The sequence below is a fragment of the Synchiropus splendidus genome, chromosome 4 (assembly GCF_027744825.2).
Source record: "Synchiropus splendidus isolate RoL2022-P1 chromosome 4, RoL_Sspl_1.0, whole genome shotgun sequence".
NCBI lineage: Eukaryota > Metazoa > Chordata > Actinopteri > Syngnathiformes > Callionymidae > Synchiropus > Synchiropus splendidus.
In genome coordinates, this window is record NC_071337.1 from 7,684,245 (window position 1) to 7,706,727 (window position 22,483).

General features: G+C 43.8%; 1 protein-coding gene across 1 annotated transcript in view; it reads right to left on the bottom strand.

The window, feature by feature from the left end:
• Positions 1 to 22,483, bottom strand: part of ext1c (exostoses (multiple) 1c) — an 86,020-nt gene that overhangs the window by 1,063 nt on the left and 62,474 nt on the right. The window contains exons 3-10 of the mRNA XM_053864100.1: positions 15,756 to 15,849; positions 10,682 to 10,789; positions 6,556 to 6,675; positions 5,024 to 5,156; positions 4,817 to 4,935; positions 3,878 to 3,973; positions 3,529 to 3,615; positions 3,295 to 3,455 (exon numbers count right to left, since the gene is read on the bottom strand). Of these exons, the coding sequence (XP_053720075.1) occupies positions 3,295 to 3,455; positions 3,529 to 3,615; positions 3,878 to 3,973; positions 4,817 to 4,935; positions 5,024 to 5,156; positions 6,556 to 6,675; positions 10,682 to 10,789; positions 15,756 to 15,849 (918 nt within the window). The remainder of the gene's footprint in view (positions 1 to 3,294; positions 3,456 to 3,528; positions 3,616 to 3,877; positions 3,974 to 4,816; positions 4,936 to 5,023; positions 5,157 to 6,555; positions 6,676 to 10,681; positions 10,790 to 15,755; positions 15,850 to 22,483) is intronic.

The following is a 22,483-nucleotide window of genomic DNA, read 5'->3' on the forward strand; positions in this document are numbered from 1 at the left end:
GCATTCTGCTGCCTGACAACATTTTCAAGAGGCTTTGCCAAAGTTTCACCTCTCTGTTGTCTTACTCATGAAGATAATGTGTGCAGTAAAGGTCTACAAGCCATAAATAGATCCACATCATCTGCAAAACTGCTTGCATATCCATCTACCAAAGTGGCCTCCTACTTCTTCTGCTCCGGTAATTGAACAACTGGGGTTGCCACAGCCAGTCCTCCACCTTCACGTATCTTGGTCATCCTCTTGTCACACCTCCATGTCCCCCACACACCTTCCAGGTGATGTTCCCCTTTGTTTATCTTCAACATTCCCAGTCCATTACTTTGTCCTAACCATCTTGGCCTCCCTAACTTTGTTTCCACACTTCTCCACAAGTGACACCGCACTTCTCCCTGATATACTTTTATCATCGGATCTTTCTTGGTATTTCGGATGAGATGTATAAATTTGACTCATGAGTCTCTAAACCAGGGGTCACCAACGTAGAGCCCGCTGGTAGTCCGGTCACACAGTGCCCTTGGAGTAGCTCGCAGTTGCTCAAAGATTCATGACCCCAGCTCTAAACCAAACATCATGGCGCTGACGTCCACTGTCCTATAAAGCGTCCTTTCAACTCCCCTCATCTCTGTCCAGTACTCTGGATCCCAAAAACGTAATCTGCTTTCACTCCTTCCTCTCTGAACTCTTCCTCCTGTCTTGTCTTAAACTCCCTTTCATTCCTCTTCTCTCCACCACCTCCCCCGCACTCACTACATCAGGAAAACAAGGCGAGAAACCTCTCTGTTCACGTGAGTAAGAAAATCAAGGTATGAAAGGGCATATGTGGCAGATGTCACAGGAGTACGTTTTTTATGTAAAGACGGGGGTCGTGATGTATGTTGATGGTATGTATCTGGGACAAGTTAACCCTTTCACCATCCGTAGGGGGTTGATATTTATAGAGCAGAACCAATTAAATCCTCCCGTTCATTACAGATGTCTCCATATTTGACAAGTAAATCCCGTCTTATTTCACTTTATATGTCTTTTTCTGCTTGATTTTTATTTGTAAAAGCAACGCGGCAGCCTTGCAAGCAGTTGTGATATCTTAAAACACCACATACGACATGCATACAGCTGACAGAAGGGTGTTGTCATTGATGTAGAACAGTAAGTATTTCAGAAAGGTAGCATTTATAGCATGAGCCTTATGAGAACATGGCTTGCAAACCAGTGTGTGTTGACTCCTATTATACATCAATGAGTCAAATTTCCCTTTAAGACTCTCAGCTGAACTTTCTGCAACCCTCTGGTGTGATACACAGAATCTGACTCCTGACTTTCAGTTTGACTCAGATGGGCACACATACCACTAACATCCTGTCGGGAGTCAACGCTCCGCTATTCTGACAAACTACAGAGAAAACCAGTTTCCTCTTGGGCCTTCTCTCGCAGGAATGACTTAGATTGCATCTTCTCTGTGAATGCCTCGTTCTAGACTTGTGTCAGAGCAAATGTTCCAACACTGATGGTGCAAAAAATCCCCACCGGAATATAAGAAAGAGATTACAGTCAGTGGTTCACTTTTCTCTGCATTCAATCCACTCCTGATGATGAAGCTTCATGAAGCGTCACGTTCAGCTGTTAGTGGTTGATGTGCTTGAGAGAGTGCCATCTGTCATTACCATTGGTTGCTGCGACATGTTGAATATTTCCACTGTGGGACTAAAAAAGAACATCTAATCCCATGGACTCCATGAAGCTTTGTCCCCCAAAAGTAGAAAATGCCCTTCTTTTATTTAAGAAAACCAGGTGTCCAATGGAGAACCTGACAGCAAGGATTCAAGTCGTGGTTTTCGTTTCATGTATCTCGTATGACTGCGTAAGCCGTAAGCAGCAGTTTGCCCCTTTCATGGTGCAGGTGACATCAGCATCTGAAGGTGACAGCTGAGCAACAGTGGGGTTATTTTGTGTCTCCCCGGTAACCTTCTAGAGAAAGGTGAAGTGAAGCTTGCGTCATTTGAACTGTTAGACGACTCTCAACTTGACTGCATGTCACCTACAGATGACTCAACTCCACTTGCTTAGGGAAGTTGCTACCATGGTCTGGTCTTTAAGTTGAACTCCTTTATATTGCATTTAGGTGAGACAAAACTGATCTCACTCCTAAAAGTGTCAAATATTCCAGTGTTTGAAGTCTGCTGTTTGCTCTAAGGGGGGGGGGGGGGTTATCACCATGTCCCTCACGATATTTTGCCAACTGTAATATCATAGTACAATAACTATCGATATATTGACATAAATCTTATTCACAATGCATCTATTCAGAATTTATTGACTGCACTGGCACCAAGAGGAAATACAAAATGTTGTCAATTTCACATGAATGACAACCTAGAAAAGCAAAATATTTACTTCACAGAGGCCATTCTTTTCTCTCACAGACGACATTGCCTGCAGAGACTTGTCAGACTAATCTAGGCCAGCGTTTTTCAACCGGGGTGCCGCGGCACACCAGTGTGCCATGAGAGAGTGTCAGGTGTGCCGTGGAAAAATGATCAAATTTCACCTCATTTGTCTGGAGATAGAGGTGTTCGACATGTTGACATTAAATCACAACATTTAGAATGTGTTGAGGAGCAGCCAATGTGAGGAGATCACATGGATTCACTGCTGCTGTGGTGCGCGGCGCTCCTCTTCCCACACACTCACAACCAAGAAGCCGCTCACATGCGCAACTTCCAGCTGTTTTTAAACCTGGTGCGCCTCTAACTTGACCACACACTTTCACCACAGAACCCTGGAGGGAGGGATCCTTGTGGGACCCGCTACGCCAAAGACTGTCTGCACCGCAGAGCTAACAGAGCCTCACTTAAAAACTACTGATACTCATGGACTGTCAAAGTTTGCTTTGTGGTTTAAAAGTTGGCCAAAAAGTCAATCCACAACACAAATAAATGTGCTCTAAAATGTAAAGAGAGAAAGAATAATTGTTTTTCTGAAGCAAGTTCAGGCAAAGAAGCTAAGGATTTGTCTGGAAACTCAAAACTACAATACAATCATGCAAAAGAGAAGTGATAAAATTGAAACACTTATTTAAAGTAAGTAAATAAATAAATAAAACATGATATATTTCGCCATATTGCCCGCCCCTTTCTGGACACATTTGAAACAAATACATTTTTTGCAATTTGCTTCTGCAAATATCCTGGCAAAATAACAACCTACAGTGTCCTTAAAAGACTGAAGTTGCAGACCCAGTTTCAAATTACAAACATGTCACTAGGTCTATTCCCAAGTCCCACCTCAGCAGGTTACCTGTGGTAGAAGGCAGCTCCAGTCAGCACTATGGAGTAGTCATTGGTCCACTTGGAGGTATAACCCCAGGCGTGCTTCACGGGGTCCCAGAAGTGGCTCCTGGGAGGGTACCCCACAATCCTCTCAGGGAAGCTCCGCCACACCAGGAAGGCAAAGTTAACCTGAGCAAGCGTGAGTCACTCTTCTATTTCTGTACAATAAGGACGATAGCAGAGAAGTCCACTGTTCACAGACCTCGCTGGTGAGCAGAACTGTATCCTCGTCCAGACTCAGCACTGCTTCCGTTTCTATGGCAACGTGAGGTAGAAACCGACTGGAGGCCTGAGAGACAAACATTACAGTTGATGATGTTTGCCATGACGGAGAAGTAGCTTTCATCAGTTTGTGAGAGGAATCTGACTTCTTTCTAATAGAGAGAGAAGTGGAGGGAAAGCTGACTGACATTTGGGAAAGTGGTTGTCACACGGATGGCTGGACATGCCAGATAGGAAATGAATCAGAAGGCTGACAGGATGAGTGAGGCACAAACAGGCAGACCCGTCACGCATGGAGAGTGGGCTTGAGAGCTGACGTCGCCGCTTACCTTCCGTCTACCGTCCGTCACGGTGAGCGGGACCGGCATGGGGGGCCATTTGCTGCGACTGGGTGGCGGCTTCTCACTGTTCCAGATAATTATGATCTGCAGGGAAAAAAAAGTTAGAGCACTAAATCATCTCAAGGCCTGTCGCCGCCTGTGAAATTCAAATTTGTGTCCAACTTTTCTCCCGTGTTTCTCATTTACAGTTTGTCATGTCGAAAAATAGTGTATTTGTTTTTTAAACACTAGTACATGCGTGATCACATGGTCTCGAAACTATTAAAAAATAACAAAATAATCACGGTTACGATGGAGAGAAAATGGCAAAAAATCAGGGTTTGATGGTTGTGTTCTGATGTGTTTGTGTGTGTAATATTTATGTGATAAACTTATAAAACAAAAGTTAAAAGTCACCATTACCATTTAGATCATAAATCATTTAATTTAAAAATCTTGAGTCAAAACAAGTTGCCTAAGGCAAAAACTTTTATTTATCACTAAATAATATGACTGTGAAATATTGCAATGAAAAATATCCTAGATATCTGCACAAGAATAATAACAATAATAACAAAAAATGACAAAAAAATATTTTTTTGGGATGAACACTTCATAAAATGTATGAAAAAATCAATTACAAAATTATATGTCTGTGAAATACCTGTATGAAGGAAAATTTACTAGAAATTTTCACAAGATTAATTAAAAAATATGAATAAATAACTCAATTTTTTGGAATATGACTGTGAAATTTAGAGGAAAATTTACCAGAAAATATGCACAGTAATAATAGTAACAATAATAATTCACAAATACTAGTGAATGTATACAATTTCTTTTTCCAACAGATACTTCAACACCTCATACACTGTACATCTACCTCTACGGTATAGCAACCATATATTCTGTTTATAAAATGACAATACAGATGGAGCGCGATCATACCTGGGAGCAGTACTTGGACTTGGAAACCACCTGAAGTAGCTTCATGATTGGCTGAGACTGGGAAACCAACGGTGACACGGCGTGGATGACAGCAGTGAACTCCTGACCCGGAGTGACCCCTAGAATTATAAAAACAAAACCAAATACATCTCATCTCCAGCTGCACTATGATGGAATGAGGAAGTCTGGAAAGTGTAAACCGATTACCTAAGCCAAGATAGAAGAAAGGGAAATGTGCAAGATGTGTGGAGTATTCCGGGAGGACCAGCAGCCCTCCTGGCAGGGAGTTCCACATGTACTTGTTCCTGGACACGTGAGAAAACACTCGGTCCTTGATGATCTGTGGACAAACGTTTGTGCGATATTATTGTTTTGTTTCTAAAAAAATGTGCATTTTATTTTTTGAGCTTGCACTATAAAGTTGTGCCCACTAGATGGCACTTTCTGCAGCATTATCTTTGGCTCATAATTCTCCAACCCAGAACACCACCCTTCAGCTCTGAAAATGAGGCTTCATGAAGCTTCATCTGACTTCACAACATCAGCAACAGTATTATCTAATTTGGGCCCATGGTCTCTCATAACCCCAGTCCAGGTCTCAGTCTTTGCTCGTCTGACTTTCTCCAGCAGGAGGAGATCATGTGGCGGGGTGCATCTGTTTGAAGCCCCCAGGACTTCTGCAGCTGCACAGCTGTGTCTCCAGAGGAAAGGTCCCCCCCTCCGCATGCTGTATGTATATAAGCAGCTTATCAGCAACCTCCAGAAACCTTCCCTTTATTATCTGCAGCATAAATCCCTGGAAGAAAACACACCAGAGTCGGCCAGGCCTGCGTTTCTTTAAAGCCCCAGACAGTCTGTGTGATTTCTCAAGATAGGGAAATTGGGGGCTTCTTACATTTATTGCCAGCCATAGAAGAAAACTCCTGGATCAGGACGTTCAGTTGCTTCACAAAACTTGCAACTTTGCCGTTAAAATCATTTTCTTGACCGTCTGTGTGCAACAGTAGGTTGGTGTAGCATAGTAGTGTGGTTAAATCCAGCCTGTATTTGGATGTCGTTGTGAAATGCGCAGCCTGATCATTGCAAGTACAAGATCAGCAGATGGCGACTGATATTTCGAAGCATGATAACGTATCATTTCTTTAAATGAGGGGATTTGGGGGGGGGGGGATCGGATGCGAGGCCCGCTTTGAAAAATGTTCCCTGCAGCCACAGGAGTAGATATCAGACGGAGAAAGAGCCGAAATGTCGAGCGCAAGCGACGATCCAGCCTCGTAATTACGCCGATAAAAGAGAGGTTTGATTCAAATACCAAAACAGCCATGATGAGCGTGTGAGCGGTGAAAACACACCACTTATAGCAGAGGTGAAGTGAAACCCTGTGTTTATAGCAGCTTAATGTTTTGACAGGAAAGGAAACGGCGCCTTGTGACGGCAAAGTCGAGAAATAAACAACACATCTGACAATTTAATCATGGAAGTGCAGGTGATGTCGCTGAGCAAAAGAAAATGAAACTGTTGTGTTGTTGTTGTGTCCTATGATAAGAAAAGCTATCATTTTTAAAAAACATACAAGTAAAGATTTGGTTGCTAGATTTACCTCAAAAGCTGCAAAGAAAGACAATTGAATCTACAACAAGGTACAAGAAAAGATAGTGATTCTACTTCATTGTTTGGTAGATTTCAAGGCAGCTCTTTTGAAAGTTGTGTCTCAGCGTGTGCAGAGGTTGAGGACAAACCTCCAGTGTAGTCAGGACGATCTTGTCCACGGACGAAAAGTACGCCTCCCACAACATCTGGGTCCTTTGTCTGAGAGCCAGAACTCTTTCGTTTTCTACTGCTCTCACTGTGGACGGCACCTGGGGGGACAGAAAATATGATGGGAAAATAAGTGACGCCAAAAACAACAAATGATTTCCAACATTTAAATATTGGTGAATTTGGAAAGGAGTCTGTTATGATGCATTAATAACAGGAAGACATGAATCCACATATGTGAATATCATCGACACCTTTAAGTCTTTGTAGGAACATTTTTTTCTGCAGTGGGAATTGAGCGCTCACAGTGGAGTCAAGTGTTTCCAGAACAGTGTTTCAACTGGACACCTAGGACTTGCGCATGTCCTGAGTAGGGAAGTGTGGATGTTCCAACGTCATAATGCATTGCATAAATGTGTGTCGGGAAGTAGGGATAACCTTTGGACATTTCTATTCAGGATTGTCCTCCTTCAAAATACGTTGTTCGTATAGGGAGCTCAAGCATCTATTTCGGGTATATTTAACTTGGTAGATGCCCACATGGACGAGTCAGGGCACAATGGAGGAACTACATCTCTCGGCTTAGGAATGCAGTATGGAGGGGGAGTGTTGGCCTCTTTGGTCCTTCAACATTATGCTGATAATCAGTGGAAGATGGATGGAGAGACGGATGGATGGTAGTTAATCCATTGAATAATACATTACAGACAGAAAAATCTACTTGACAGATTCATGTTCAATTGGAGTTCAGGGTGGACGTGAGACTGCAGTTAGTTATAGGGTGCAGAGATAAAGAAAGTGGAGGACTTTAAGTACTTGAGCTCAACTGTCCAGGGCGATGGAGAGTGTGAGAAGGAGGTGAAGAAGCGTGTGCAGGCAGGATGGAATCATTGGAGAAAAGTGTCAGGTGTGATGTGCGACAAAAGGGTGTTGGCAAGGATGAAAGGGAATGTGTCCAAAAGGGTGGTGAGGCCAGCAATGTTGTATGGTTTGGAAACAGTGGCACTGAGGAAAAGACAGGAGGCAGAGCTGGAGGTAGCAGAGATGAAGATGCTGAGCTTCTCTCTGGGAGTGAGCAGGATGATGATAGGATCAGAGGGACAGCACATGTGCTCAGGTGTTTGGGAGACCAAGTCAGAGAGGCCAGATGGAGATGGTTTGGACATGTACAGAGGAGAGAGAGCCAGTACATTGGTAGATGAAGATGTTGAGGTTGGAACTGCCAGGCAGAAGGTGGAGAGGAAGGCCAAAGAGGAGATTGATGGAGGTGGTGAAGGAGGACATGAGGTTTGTAGGTTTGAGAGAAGAGGAAGCAGAGGACACGGTGAGATGGAGGAAGCTGATCCGCTGTGGCCACCCCTGAAGGGAGAAGCCGAAAGAAAAAGAAGATGTTGAAAAGACATGTACAGAGGAGAGAGAGCCAGTACATTGGTAGGAAGATGGTGAGGTTGGAACTGCCAGGCAGAAGGTGGAGAGGAAGGCCACAGAGGAGATTGATGGAGGTGGTGAAGGAGGACATGAGGTTTGTAGGTTTGAGAGAAGAGGAAGCAGAGGGCAGGGTGAGATGGAGGAGGATGATCCGCTGTGGCCACCCCTGATGGGAGAAGCCGAAAGAGAAAGAAGAAGATCGTAGACATGGTCTTGTTAATTGAGTGTAGCTGAGTAGAATAACACTCTTTTAAACAGTTTCCATGACACCAGAACATCAGCACATTTTGCTCCAACTGAATCTACATTCAACCATTTGTAAACAAACAAAAAGAATATTCCAAAACACCTCACAAAATCTGCAATGAGCAACACAGTGCAAAAGCCAGCTGACTCCGTGTTGATATCGGGTTTTTCAGGTTCAATTGTTACCTACGGTAATTAGATGATGAATAAATGAGGGCTCCAGAGTGATTTGCGCCAACAGATTCAATCACAACAAGAGTTAAGCTCGTCAGCTTAACCAGAGTGGAGGAAAAGCTGCGAGAGGCTTCACGTGGTCGGCTTCTTCAAAGCCTCTAGTGTTCACACATTTCCTAATAAGCAGCAGTTAGCGACGCCTTCAAGCTGCTAAACATCGCCCTCTGCATCCTCGCCCCCCTGTTGTAACACTGGTCTCCTCTCACCCAGGCTTCCTCACACTCCTGACACACTTTACTCACATGGGAACTGAGACTCTAATTAAGAGAAAGTTGGGAGGCAAAGATACGGCCGGGGGAGGAAGGCCATCTTGGTAGGGGGGTGGGTGTATCAGGAGAGATGGGTTCGTTCGAGGGGGCGATAGTGCCGGAGGAAAGAGAGAGAGATTAGTTGTAGTTTAGTTCGCAGTTTACAGCTTCCTTGTAGGTAGTGTTTGGGAGGTGGGGTATCAGAGTGGTTGGTAGGATGGTCAGAATAAGTGGAAGTGGAAGTGCAGAGTCAAAGATAGGTCACTCAGTAGGAGTTAAGAATGGCCTCTTTCTGAGGACACATGCTGATGAGAGAGCAGGACTTGTACGACAGTCTGTATATTGGTAGAGTAAAGTCAAGAGAGTCGATCGGAATTTGATAAATGTACAGGTATATGGGACACGAACAGGTGACGGACGGGGGCTCCCCTACACGACGAAGTGGTCGTCCACTTGGGGGCCGTCTGCTACTCTACTTTGAAAGCTGTGTCCCATTTTTCAGTACACACTCCAGTCAGCAGGGGACAGCGTGGTAGACCTGTTGTTACAGAGCGAGTAATTCTACAACAAACTAGACACCTCGGCAGTCGTCGATGACTGAGCGGTTCTGTTGAACCATTATCTGTCAAACACTGGCAATGCGGCTGTTTTGTTGTCTTTTGTCAAGTTCTTTTTCTTGCAAATGATTACAAAACATACACAACACATTGACTGGTGGCCTTCCTGCATGGACCAACCTCCGAAAGCCCAAACCTCCTAAAGGGGTTCAGGTTAATTCTGCACTCTAAATTGCCCATAGGTGTGAACGTGTGAGCGAATTGTTGTTTGTCTCTATGTGTGCAGGGTGTCCTCCGGCTATCACCCTTTGATGCTGAGATTGGAACAGCTCCCGCTGCAACGCACCTCTGGAGGACAAAGTGGAATAGAAGATGTATTTACTTGTTTCCAAAGACAGTATTCAGAGGTATTCATACCCCCTCTCCATGCACACCGACATCCGGTTCGCTGATGTTCACATCTCAGATGTTTTTGACCCAAGACAGACACCGTAGTACAAGGACTCATCCGTGGTTTGTCGGTACAAGGAGTGATGGGTGGGAGGTGTAGTGAGCCGTTGGCAGGCAAGTTGGTGGGAAGGTAAAGTTGGCAGGAGTAGTGAATATGGGCAGGTGGCAAACACAGTAGGATGAGCTTGGTGCAAGGAGTGGTAGGTGAGAGTAAAACACAGATTTGTAATTTGGTTTGGTTGTCTCACCACTACAGAATTGCAAGAGAAAGTTCAATAAAACAAAAAAGAGATTTGTCTTCCAACAGAAAGAGTATTCCCAGAGGAAAACCTCAGATTACATACAAAAGCCAGACTGGAGTTTGACTGTTTTATAAGCTAATAAACACAAATGAAATATCACGCACTTCCATACTTCCCTCACCGTCATTGCTCATTCACACCCTGCTGTTCCTGATCTTCCTGAATCTTTGAAGCCCTGGGCTTTAGCCATTAACTGAATTTTAATTCCTCGGCTAAACAGGGTCGAGATGGAAGCAGATCAATTGGGATGAGACGTGGAATTTGTGAGAGAAGAGAGCTGAGGTTTGAGCTGTGTTTATACTGTTTACAGATGTGCCGGTGTGTGAGGAGACGCAGGCTTTGAACCGCAGCCGGATTAAGACCCGGTTCAGTCTCAGAGGGCTCCGACGTGCAGCCAAACGGTTTGATACAGGTAATTCCTGAGTTTAAATCCAGATTGGTGCATGTTTGTTGGTGATTACATGCCGCCCATGGAAAAGCCTCTCCCTAAAACTCAAATCTTCTTGTACACGACGGTGCTAGGTGAATTATACCCCGCCAAAATAATGTAAAATTGTGAGCACATCATGCACTGGTGTATGTCAGAGGACCTCGCCATAAGAATAAAAAACAAACAAACTAACAAACAAAAAGCATTGGTACCTGCAACAGTAACCTCTCGTCCCCCTCGATGACCGCCTGGTTCCACTGAATGACATCAGAGAATGGCAGCTCCCATCCGTTACTCAGCAGAACTGGAATACACGCCGCCTGGAAACCAGAGCAGAATTAAAAGTGTTAAACTACCACGAATCAAAAGAATATTCAGAATCCACTTCCAATGTCTGAGTCAAATTTAGCCATGATGGTGAACTGATGGTGGTCAGATGCAAATATACGCCAGAGGGTTCAAACACATTAGAGCCACGGTACAGATGTCCAAACTACCATTTTAACTTGTTGATATGTTTTGATTCAATCTGCTAGACGTGTCAAACTCAACCACTGGTGGGGGCTAAACCAGTAAGTCATAGCCGGCTTTGGCACCACTAGCCAAAGTGCATTTGCCAGTTCACGCTTTGTCCTCACAGCTCTTCAGGCTGTTGCAACAGATATACTCACGGTGTTTTTATTTGTTGGTGTCCCACTAAATACTACAGATGGGTAGATGAGGTATCATGAAACAGTATTGCAGGGTGGATGAAACAGTGCCCTGATTTTCCGAGATCACTAGATGGCGCTTTTGGTTTAGAACTCATATAAGGTTTCATTGAATTAGTTGTTCAAGTCCAAACATTTCACAGGAGAAAGCGCCATCTGGTGGCCTCAGAAAATCAGGACACTGTTTCATGAAGCCTTATCAACCGTTCAATAATGGTTGTCAATGCAGACTAGTAGGAGCTTGGAGTGCAACAATTTCCCACTAACTCCAACATAAAGTAACTTTCAGAGGTTGTATGTTTTTGGTGAAACAAGATCTTCTTTGCTCCATCACATTTTCATGAATGCCTTTTCTTGCCAGCCATGACACACCTCCATCTTAAAACATATTTATATATTTTGGATGATACTGTCAAACTGATTGTGGATTATGTTCCATACATGCTCTACTTGCCAAGTCTAAAACCAACACAGAGGTGAATTGTCAAGACAAATACAAGAAAAATAGTTCATAGCCAGTTGAAACGTCAACCTGTTGAATGTGTCTCAATGACAAATGTGGAACAAAAAACAGCAAAAACGCCACTGAAGCTTTTACGTTCAAGAGAAAGTAAAACTGCCTCCCTCGTCTTTGAATGCCCCGCAGAGCTCCGAAGACAAGCCGGATTGAAAGCGCTGACTCTCGGTGCCATCATTAAGCAGAAGCGCTCTGATGGAAAAGCAAAAAAAAAGTCGGTACCAGTTGATGCGCGAAGGCAACCTGCTTGACTGAAGTTGATTTTTGATGTTGGCTGATCCCCCTCTGTCGCTGACAGCTTTTTGATGTTGTTCTAGATTTTTACTTCCCTTGCCCTCCTTTGGTCTCCCTCTGTGTCTGCGCCTATCATCCCCGCTCCCCAAACTCTGTTTTTTTTACATATCCCTTTGCTGCACTCTCTACTTGTCTCAACTGCTTTCTCCAAGCTGGTCTGGAGTGTTGATAGGTCTGGCGGGTTTTTTTTTAAATCTAATTAAACCACTAGAGAACAGCAGCAGCAGCACAAATAGCGTGGATCAAACGCTTTCCCTCTCCCGCTGGGTCTTCCACACGCCCGCATTTCATCTGAGAATAGTCCTGCTGAAGGACACTCCTGCAAATGGGAAGACTTGTATGTGTGTATGCATGTCAGAGTCAACAGCCAGTTACAGCGAGGTCGACACTTGTGAAGTGATAATCCAAGGGCGCTAAAATTTGCAGTGCAGCCCAAAGCTCTTCGCAGGGAGATGAGGAGCTCAGACGGGGGCAAGTTACTGGCCCTGAACTGCGTGGAGGAGAGTATTAATGGGGTTGGCATCACTGAGCTTACATAAGGAGACCACAACAGGAAACCACAGTGTTCGTTGAAGAATGCAAAGCAGTGTGTATATTGGAGAGTGTTCCGTGACCTTCTCATGAATTCCAGAGTTATAGGGTTTGAATTGGAGAAGAAAAACGAATGGAACAAAGGATGAAATATTTGAAGTCGAAGGGTTTAGCAGTCATGAGCACTACTGCCAACAATGATATATTTTGAGTTCACCTTCACCTTCACTTTCTTCTGCCGCTTATCCGGGGTCGGGTCGCGGAGGCAGCATTCGGAGCAGGGAAGCCCAAACTCCCCGGTCCGCACAAACCTCCTCCAGCTCTTCCAGGGGGATCCTGAGGCGTTCCCAGGCCAGACCAGAGATATAATCTCTCCAGCGTGTCCTGGGTCTTCCCCGGGGTCTCCTCCCGGTAGGACATGCCCGGAACATCTGGGAGGCGTCCAGGGGGCATCCGGATCAGATGCCCGAGCCACCTCAACTGGTTCCTCTCCATGTGGAGGAGCAGCGGCTCCACCCCGAGCTCCTCCCGGATGACCGAACTCCTCACCCTATGTCTAAGGGTGCGCCCAGCCACCCTGCGGAGGAAACTCATCTCAGCCGCTTGTATCCGCGATCTCATCCTTTCGGTCATGACCCAAAGCTCGTGACCATAGGTGAGGGTGGGAACGTAGATCGATCGGTAAATCGAGGGCTTCGTCTTGTGACTCAGCTCCCTCTTCACCACGACGGTCCGATAGAGCGACCGCATCACTGCTGCCGCTGCACCAACCCGTCTATCAATCTCACGCTCCCCTTTTCCTTCACTCGAGAACAAGACCCCGAGACACTTAAACTCCACCACTTGGGGCAAGAACTCTCCACCGACCTGGAGAGAGCAAACCACCTTATTCCGGGATTTTGAGTTCAATCAAAAAAAAAACTCCTTGAAAGCACCTGTGTCTGCAAACATCCCTGAGGTTTTTAAAGTCTGAGATCATCACGGATCTCAGCGGGGAGTCGAGAAAACACTCGCTTCAAACGGGGGATGCATCTCATCTCATCAGTATAATTCAAGCTATCTCACAGTTTTATTCACAAACGTTGGGAAGTTGTGCACCAGACTGATGGTGTTCCCCCTCTTGTGGGTGAAATGCTGCTTCATTACAAATGTTCCCCACCACTCTCATCCTTTGTGTGTGACTCACAAGGCTTCTCATTATAGTTTCACTGTGTTTCTCTTGATTCTGGATCCTTTTGTTGGAGCCAATAACTTTCTACTCTTCTTCCATTGAACATTTTTGATCGCAGCTCATAACATGTAAAATGTTGCCATGTATACAGCGTGTAACAACGATACAACAGGTTTTGACAATTTAAAATTCAACTTGTTCTTGTTCCTCTTAACAAACTTCACTTCTCGTCATAAGTCATGGATTATTTATTAAGTATTTTGTAAGTTCAGTTTGCTGTGAAATTATTTTCTAGCTAAGAAAAGGAATGACAATGTGAGGTGTATTGTCATTCCTTTTCTTAATAAATGTAAAAGAAATAAAATAAAATGAATAACAATAATAATAAACAACAAAATGAAAGTAGTAAATTCTTAAGTAATAATAATAAATACAAATAAAAATAAATATAAAAAAATAAATATTCTTTAAAAATGGTAGAAAGAAAGACTTCACCAGGGAGATAAAAAAGAAAGAATATTACAATTGACATCAATTTCAATATTTTGTTATTCACGTAATTGTGTGGAATACTTTAATAATAAACAATACATATATTAGAAATAACTACGTCCTTTTTTTCTCTTCATTTTTGGTGGGACTGACATCCAAAAAACACACTGCGTAGTAAGTAAAAATAAAATATGTACTGTCAGTGACTACCTTCGGCTGCTCAAGCTAGTTTGGCACATTATTGGCTGAAGGCTGTATTTCCAGTATTCAGAGATGCATGAGCCGCAGCACATCCAGATGACATTGGGCTTAAGGGTACTGGCAGTGATACTAAGCGCCGGAGAAACATGATGAATATCATGGTGACCCTCATGTTTAAAGAAGGTTGCTACTCTGCTGATATCCTCCACGATAATCAAGAGATTACTGTTTCCTAAAATGTGAGATGCGGCACAACTTTGGAGGTCGGACACATTTTTTAAAAAACACTTTCATTTGTCCAAAAAACACCTGTCTCATTGGAGGAGTAGCAGTTGAAGCTTCGTTTCTTTGGGAGGCATTTTTACCGTGCCCCTTTTACAAGCACACAAAGAATGCACGCTTCTCAGCGACAGCTCACAAATGGCATCTTTCTGGTTGCACGGCTCATTTCAGGAGCCGCGTCTGCGCCACAAGTTGCATATTTTTTTCCACCCTAACATACGGGTGTCAAGAAAAAATACCACAGGCCGAGCTAGAGCCAAGACAGGCGATCCCTGGCAAGCAAATTGGGTTTTGTGTGTCCATTCAGTATATATCTGCGATGAAGAACAGCCCTATAGATGCTTCCTGATCATTCAGGCGGCGACATAGAACGGCAGCCAGAGGATACTGTAGTTGAGCAACTCTAAAAACAGCTTCCTGTCTGGCCCTAAGACCATCAACGTGGGTGGTGGCGGGTGAACTAACCCGAATTCTAACAGCCACTTAACTCCACAGCCTGTGGTTCATCCATTGTTGTTGTACTTTGCACATTTCACTGATGGGCTCCAAAGAACGACTCCAGTGTTTGTGTAAGTGTGCGTCAGCATATGTTAATGGAGCCATTTGGGGTTAAAGGGGTTTGCAAATAACAAATAAAGCTTTTATGGGCAGATTTGCACTCGGAGAAACACAGCGTGTGTGTGTGTGTGTGTGCGTGTGTGGGTGGAAAACATTTGCAGATGTGACCATTAAGGTGTCAATAACCGAAATGCTGCATAACCCACAGCTATGGAACGTAAACATTCTGCGTCCGGAAGCACTTCTGACTGCTGCATCTGGGCTGCTTGCTGTCGTTTCGTCACTGTGTTTTGGGAGAAAAATGCTGCTGTTAATGTGTTTGTGACTGCTGCGCTGGCTTGAGTTAAAAATGCAGGACATTCCACACAGGTCCCCTTGTTTGTCTACTGGCAGAGGCAGACGTGCGTGATGTAGTCAGGGAGGTGCGATACGAGAGAGATTTTATCACGGCAGCATGCAGTCGTTGAAAGTGACGATAGGGGTGATGAAAGCTGAATATAAATAGCTCATGTGATTAGAGCGGCGCTCACCTGCAGGGACTCGAGGAAGCGGAACGAGCCGAGGCGGCGACCCCGAGGCACCAAGCAGAAGGTAGAGTTGTGAAGTAGCTCCTGGTAGTCGAACCTGTCAGATAGAGAGAATGAACTTCTGTTCGTCACGCACAGTTTCAGTTATTGAAACACAAACGATACAGCTGCTGATTCACGAATGAGTCACATGATCAGAACATTCCCATTGCTGCATCACTGTCCTATCAGGGGCCTCAAAACTGACAAAGATGGAGAACAGGGTGAGTAAATAGGTCCTTGAAAACAACTAGGAAGCAGCCACCAGTCAGAAGTAAAGATGAAGTCACCAAAAAATGATTCAGGTTTTTCACTCTTGAAGAAAGAGCCATACTTTGAAGGGCATCTCAATGGTTTTCCCTTCCCTTCCTTCCCTTCCTTCCATAAATCACACTAACTTATATTGCTCATCCAGTAGTTACCCAAAGCCCAGACTGCTTGGTCTTTGGGCTGTGGGAGGAAACCGGAGTACCTGGAGAAAACCCATGCAGCCTCATCTACTGTTTGGGTTACCCCAGGATTTGTTTTTCCAGTGCAGAGGAGGCTTCCGAACGGGAGGGAGCACATTGATCTTGATGTAAAGGGAGAAGTCCAAGTGTAGCGGGTTAAGATGCCAGTGTCCCAATGTTGCTAAAGCGCTGAGTAGAACCCTGACAGTTGTTCCTATTACAGCACTTCCACCTGTTACGCCCGACAAAGTCCTCGACAGAACTAACTTCACGCTTCATGAAGCAGTGCCATCATTTTCAAAGGTTAATAGGGAACAAAATTCACTGCTTTGTGTTGAAACTAATGCTTATGAGTAAGGTTTTTGTTTCCCTGGTTTGAGCCGTCTGACTCCTGGCTCATACATTTATGTCATGAAAAGAACACCTCCTTTCATTGCCATGCTGATAAGTGCTAATGGACTCTCTGTAAAGAAAAAGGCATCATTCTCCTCCTGATCTTCAGCGCGTTTTCCTCCCAATCCTGCCCCCGAATGTTTATTTGCAGAAACGTTGCTGGCCATAATTAATCTTCACAGTCCACTTGTTTATTCCTGTTTGACTGATGAGTCACAGAGGCTGCTCGCGCACCCGCAGATGCATCTCAATGCTGAGGTTGGCGTGTCGAACCATTACAGGCAAAGATGTTGCGAATATTTTGGATGAATGAGAGTCGGTATGTGTTCCTCAAATGCCTTAAGAGGACGTTGAGATTCTGCATACATATATATTTACTGTACTAAAGCCTGTGTGTGTACACATACACAGTGTGATGATAACCAGATTCCGTGACAAGGAGAGGTGTATTTGTAATAATGAATGAGTTATTACAGACATTTTTTCTGGTTGCGAGTGTAACTAAGCCATTTTCGTCCAGTTATTCCCTAGCGGTGTCATGGCGTGCAGGAGTCTATCCCAGCTACAAAGGGCGAGAGGCAGTGGATGCATATAAAGTCACCAGCTAGACTCAAATCAACAACCTTCCTACTGTGAGGATGCAGCAGTAACCACTACAAGTGACGGATAGATCAGGTTTCATGACACAGAATTGAAGGGTTGATAAGGGTTTCATGAAACCGTGTCCTTATTTTCAGAGGCCACCAGATGGCACTGTCTGCTGTAAAATGTTTGGACTTGAACAACTAATTCAATGAAAGCTCACATCATTTCTAAACCAAGAGCGCCATCCAGTGGCCACTGGAAATGAGGACACTGTTTCATGATACCTCATGGACCATTCACTATTCACTACTCCACCGTGTGTACCTGTGTATATCTATTTATTTGTTGTACTATAGATAGGCACTTTCTGCGTTACAACCTTTGGATTTAGAGATAAATGTTCAAGTGAGTTCCAGTTTGGACAACAATAAAGGAAATAAAGAAAACAAATGCTTCTATCTTTTTACAGTATAAACATAGAATGCATGACACACATTTCCGGCGGGTCTTTTTACAGTACAGTTGTGTCAGTGACTGCCAGCAGAAGTCGCTCTCACGATAATGCAGAGAGGGGAGTTCAAATCGAATTACGCATCCTTCTTGATGCGATCATGCATAACCAATCCGAGCCAGACTGCATTTGTAGTGTTGCACCATTGAGCTGGTTAGTCTGACCCATTTATCTACACGAGGGTTGTCTGTGTCTCACAGCCAGTTCACGCATGTTATACCTCTAGGTCTGTGTTCAAAGCCAAGGTAACATAAACCCTTTTACTCTGGTGGGGTGTGTCTTTAAAAGCAAGTCTATTCCTTGACTGACTCATTTATTTAAACGCATCCATTTTTCTCCAAGTGAAAGTATCCACACAGCTCATTTGTTTGCCAAGGCATCCGACTGTCAAACACTATTATCAAAAGCTTATGTTTATGTATCTCATGATCCTGCACCTCCTGATAAGCAGCTCACCCATTTCCCGCCTGATCCGTTTCTCTTAGTTACACATCCGTCATCTGCCTCCGCTGCACTTCTTTCTCCTCCGTTTCAGCATCAGTGCAGCATTTACATTTATCTCTATTTCGCCTCCTCACCGAGCACAGACTGTTAAATAGATATCGACGGATGCCTGCCGAGGTTTCGCTTCGTGACTGGATGCAACTTGAATGACGGCTGCTTCTGGTCAGTTGATTTTCTCATTACTTCCTCTAAAGGTCAGGTGTCAATAAGGGCCGAGTGTGTGTACGTGAAGGCGCGTGTGCGGTTGACCGCCATTATAGATTAGCCGCCACAGTGCTAACAGGCAGCGGTCGATATTTTTCGTACTTGGGTGAAGCTCAGATGCTGGTCAGACACCAAAGTGACAGATGTGACCAGTTGTGGGAACTCACAAATCAGAGTGACACGTGAAAAGCAAGTGAAAAATGGGGGATTCTGGTTGGATTGCAGGGGCGGCAGCAGCGTGTCCCATAGTTCCTTCCTCCTAGAATGCCTCCTGGTTTCTTGGGGAAATATTGATGGCCTTTGCAGTGCTGACTAGGTCTCACCAGGAAGGTGTTTAGATGAGGATGGAGCCAGTCCTGAGAAAATTCTCAGGACTGCTTTAAGAGGACTAACATGCTTTAAGAGGACTAACTCCCATCACTGAGCCCCGACCTTAAGTATTAAGACACTATTTTAAGAAAACCTCACATTGTTTTGGAACTCAGAGGAACCCTGTGGAGAAAATTTGTACTCATGAGTTTATGAGTCTGATGTTTCGTTTTGCTCACCATGTTCTTGTTGTTCCTAGTTTATCAACTTGATATATTTATTCAAGCTATGAACGTTCGACAATATCCGTTTGCTTATGACCCATGTGGACAAACGGAACAATCCTGAGAGAAGGTAGAACAGTGAGATTTGAACTGGTTAGATGAGGTATCACGAAGCAGTATTGCAGTGTGCCAATTTTCAAAGGTCACTCGATGGCGCTCTTGGTTTAGAAAGGATGTGAGGTTTCATTGCATTTGTTGCTCAAGTCCAAACATTTTACAACAGATGGTGCCACTTGGTGGCCTCTGAAAATGAGGACACTGTTTCATGAAACCTCATCTACCACTCACTAATCCAATACTGAACTGTAGTTGAGCCAGGTGTCTGTCTCTTTCAGTGACTTTTTGACTTGAAGTGTTGCTTCTAAATTCAACTTGGAAAAACACCGTATGCATGTTCACAATGGAGACCACATAAGTACTACAATACAAGAACCATGTTGCACGTTCGGGGCAACCTCCCAAAACTCCTGCTCGGGTTCGTATTTGAGCAAACCTCTGCAGGCATGAAACATTAATTGTGAGTTATTTTTGATGATATTAGATTGTGGGGAGATACAGCGAGGATATTCATGTTTCACTGTGGATCAGTGATGTGCTGTGGTATCACTTACGTTCAATACCCCTGCAGCAAAAGCTCGTGAAAAGAGGATGACATCATGTTTATCCTGTTATGAAAGACACCAGTGACGAAATGACCCTTAATCTCCATCCATTCTCTTCCGCAGGCATCCTTTAGTTCCTAATCTCCACGACCACTCCTGTAATCCCAGTCTCAAGGAACAGGAGAAGAGTAAACGTCCAGATGCTTAATCCTCTCAGTACTGTTATTTCTGTGCCCCCATTTTCTTCCATATTCCGTTCTGAGTTGACATTCTTACTGACCTATGGCCGGTTTAATAACCAGGATATCAACTGACTCTGATTGAAATCGTGGTGCACGTCTTTGTGCACGGCACTGATCAATTCATAAATCAACCTTGCTGCTTCAGGGGTCGCTCCCTCACTCGAACACATTGCTATTGTTGAACCCGATGGCAGAGCCAGAGGGGGAAGACAGTTGCCGGAAACATACGAGCGACTCTCACTTTATAAATACTGTTGAACTGTTGTTAACACTGTGGGAGAGATTTTCACACTCACTTTAACAGGTTTTCTGTTCGAGGGTTTGATTTGAATCAGCACTCCGGTTTCCTCCCACAGAAGGTGTGAGAAAGGATGAGAGAATGTAGGATAGTCAGCTATATTTACACAATTAAATTCTCAGAATAACATTCACAATTATTTTATAATTCGTGTCCATCCATAATATTCCATCTTTATTCCATATTCCACGAACAAAATGAAACAGTTTGGTCATAAATTGTAGGTTAAATAACTGAGAGGATTCTTATAATGTTTAGAACTGCAGCATACATTCATTGATATTCTGCAACTCATAAAATAAATAACATAACTTACAGTTAAGTAAAGGGAGCAGGAAGGAAGACATTTCAGAGTCATCTTTACCTCTTCTTGTTTGCTATGGAGATCGACAGACTAAGAGACAAAGGTTGGAAAGAGTCTCTCAGGACCATGATGTTTGTTGATGATATAATGATTTGCAGCGCGACTAAGGAGGAGGTGGAGGAAATCTGGAAAAAAAATCAGAGAAGATGTGGAAGAGATGGAAGATGGAATGCAATTATGTATGACAATAACTTGGAGTCAATGATCCAGAGTTGTGATGGATAGATGATGTATTGTGAAACAGTATTGCAGGGTTGATAAAACAGTGCCCCGATTTTCAGAGGCCACAAGATGGCGCTCTTGGTTTAGGTTTCATTGAATTCCTAACATTTTACAGCAGACAGTCGGAAAATTAGGGCAGTGTTTCATGAAACTTCAACGCTTCAACACTGCGTCATGAAACTTCATCACTCTAACCAGAGTAATGAACGGAGATGAAGGGAGCGGGAGAACAGAGCGCTGGCAGGGTGGCGATGACATCTGAGACAGAAATCATTGATGGCATGATGCATGATTCATGGTTCTCATCTGGTGGGTCGAAACCCAAAAGTGGGCCGCAGGCCTTTTCCTGGTCTTACGTTGTGTTGTGCTCACTCTGTAATTTTAAATACATGGTTAAATTCATGAATTCCTTTTTTTCTTCTCAACTTGAAATAAATGAGTCGATAAAAAAGTAGTAGATTTACTTCCTTAAACAAGCCTTATGTAGGATGTTTTTGTTATGACTGTTAGGGCTTCCTTGTAAGGGAGTTATTGATTGAAAATAATATTTATGCTTTTTCAAATATTAGGATAAAAATGTGTTATGACAACACCCTTTAATAAAATCATATTAAAATGTTACCTACCAGTGCTTCCTATTTAACAGTCTGAAATCAGCTGCTTGTTTGCTGCAAAAAAAAATACCTCGAAAAAACAGCTCATGGTGTTGAACCTCCAGTCATGAACACAATTGTCTGGTGGGTTCTGGTTTTGCTTTTCTTCTTCCTCTGGTCTTCATCTCATTGCAAGGGTGCCGGGACTGACTTCCTGTCCGTGCAACTGCTGCTGTGCTTTTACTCTAATGGACGGACAGCTGTGCTCCCGTTTCTATATATAACTAACAACATCATACGATTAAATTTGTCACACTCTGCTCCGACTACTGCATGCTGCAGCCACGCACGGGCTTAAGAGTACTAAACCCAAAATTCCCAACCGTAATCTGCAGTCTATTTAGACTCAAAGGGCTTTTGCTGGGAAAAAAAGAGCAGCTGATTTTGGCTGACTTCACAGAGGTAACGCAGGGTTTATATGGAAAAACGACACAACATTAAATAGATTAAGAGAAAGAACAGTGATAAGCCTGCTGGCTCAGCAGTATTTAACGCAGCGGTAATCTCCGTAATACCAGAAATTTGTCATTAACATCTGAACAGAGGACACATTGGCTGGTATTTACAGTTTTGGAGAAAGTTGAAGTTGAAGAAAATATTTTCGGTGATATCAGAGACAGAGAATGGAACTCTGAGATTTCACGTGGCGATGCCCATGTCAAATCTCACTGACCTTCTTTGACCTCTGGCCCCATTGTTTTGGAATAGTTGGACTGGAGGCCAGTATGTGTCCATGGCACACAAGCACACACAGTGTCTTCCAAGTGCAAAGTCATTGGTCCCACAAGTGCCAGCAGCAAAGGTTTTCATTGTGTAGAAACTCAGTTTGAACCAGTCATTAACACTCAAGGTTTTTCTTTTTTAGCAGATGATGCACGACTTTTTTCATCTCACCGAATATCTGTGTGTCTAATGAATAACTCCCAGTCAACGTCAGCATCTCAAACTCAACCTAGACTCTGGTATCACCCTTGACAACTTGTGTTTTGCCTCTTCATGAAGGCAAAAAAAACTGAGTCTTGGTGACCAGCTAATTTTGTTGCAGCGAATAGACTCAGCAGACAAACTTCTG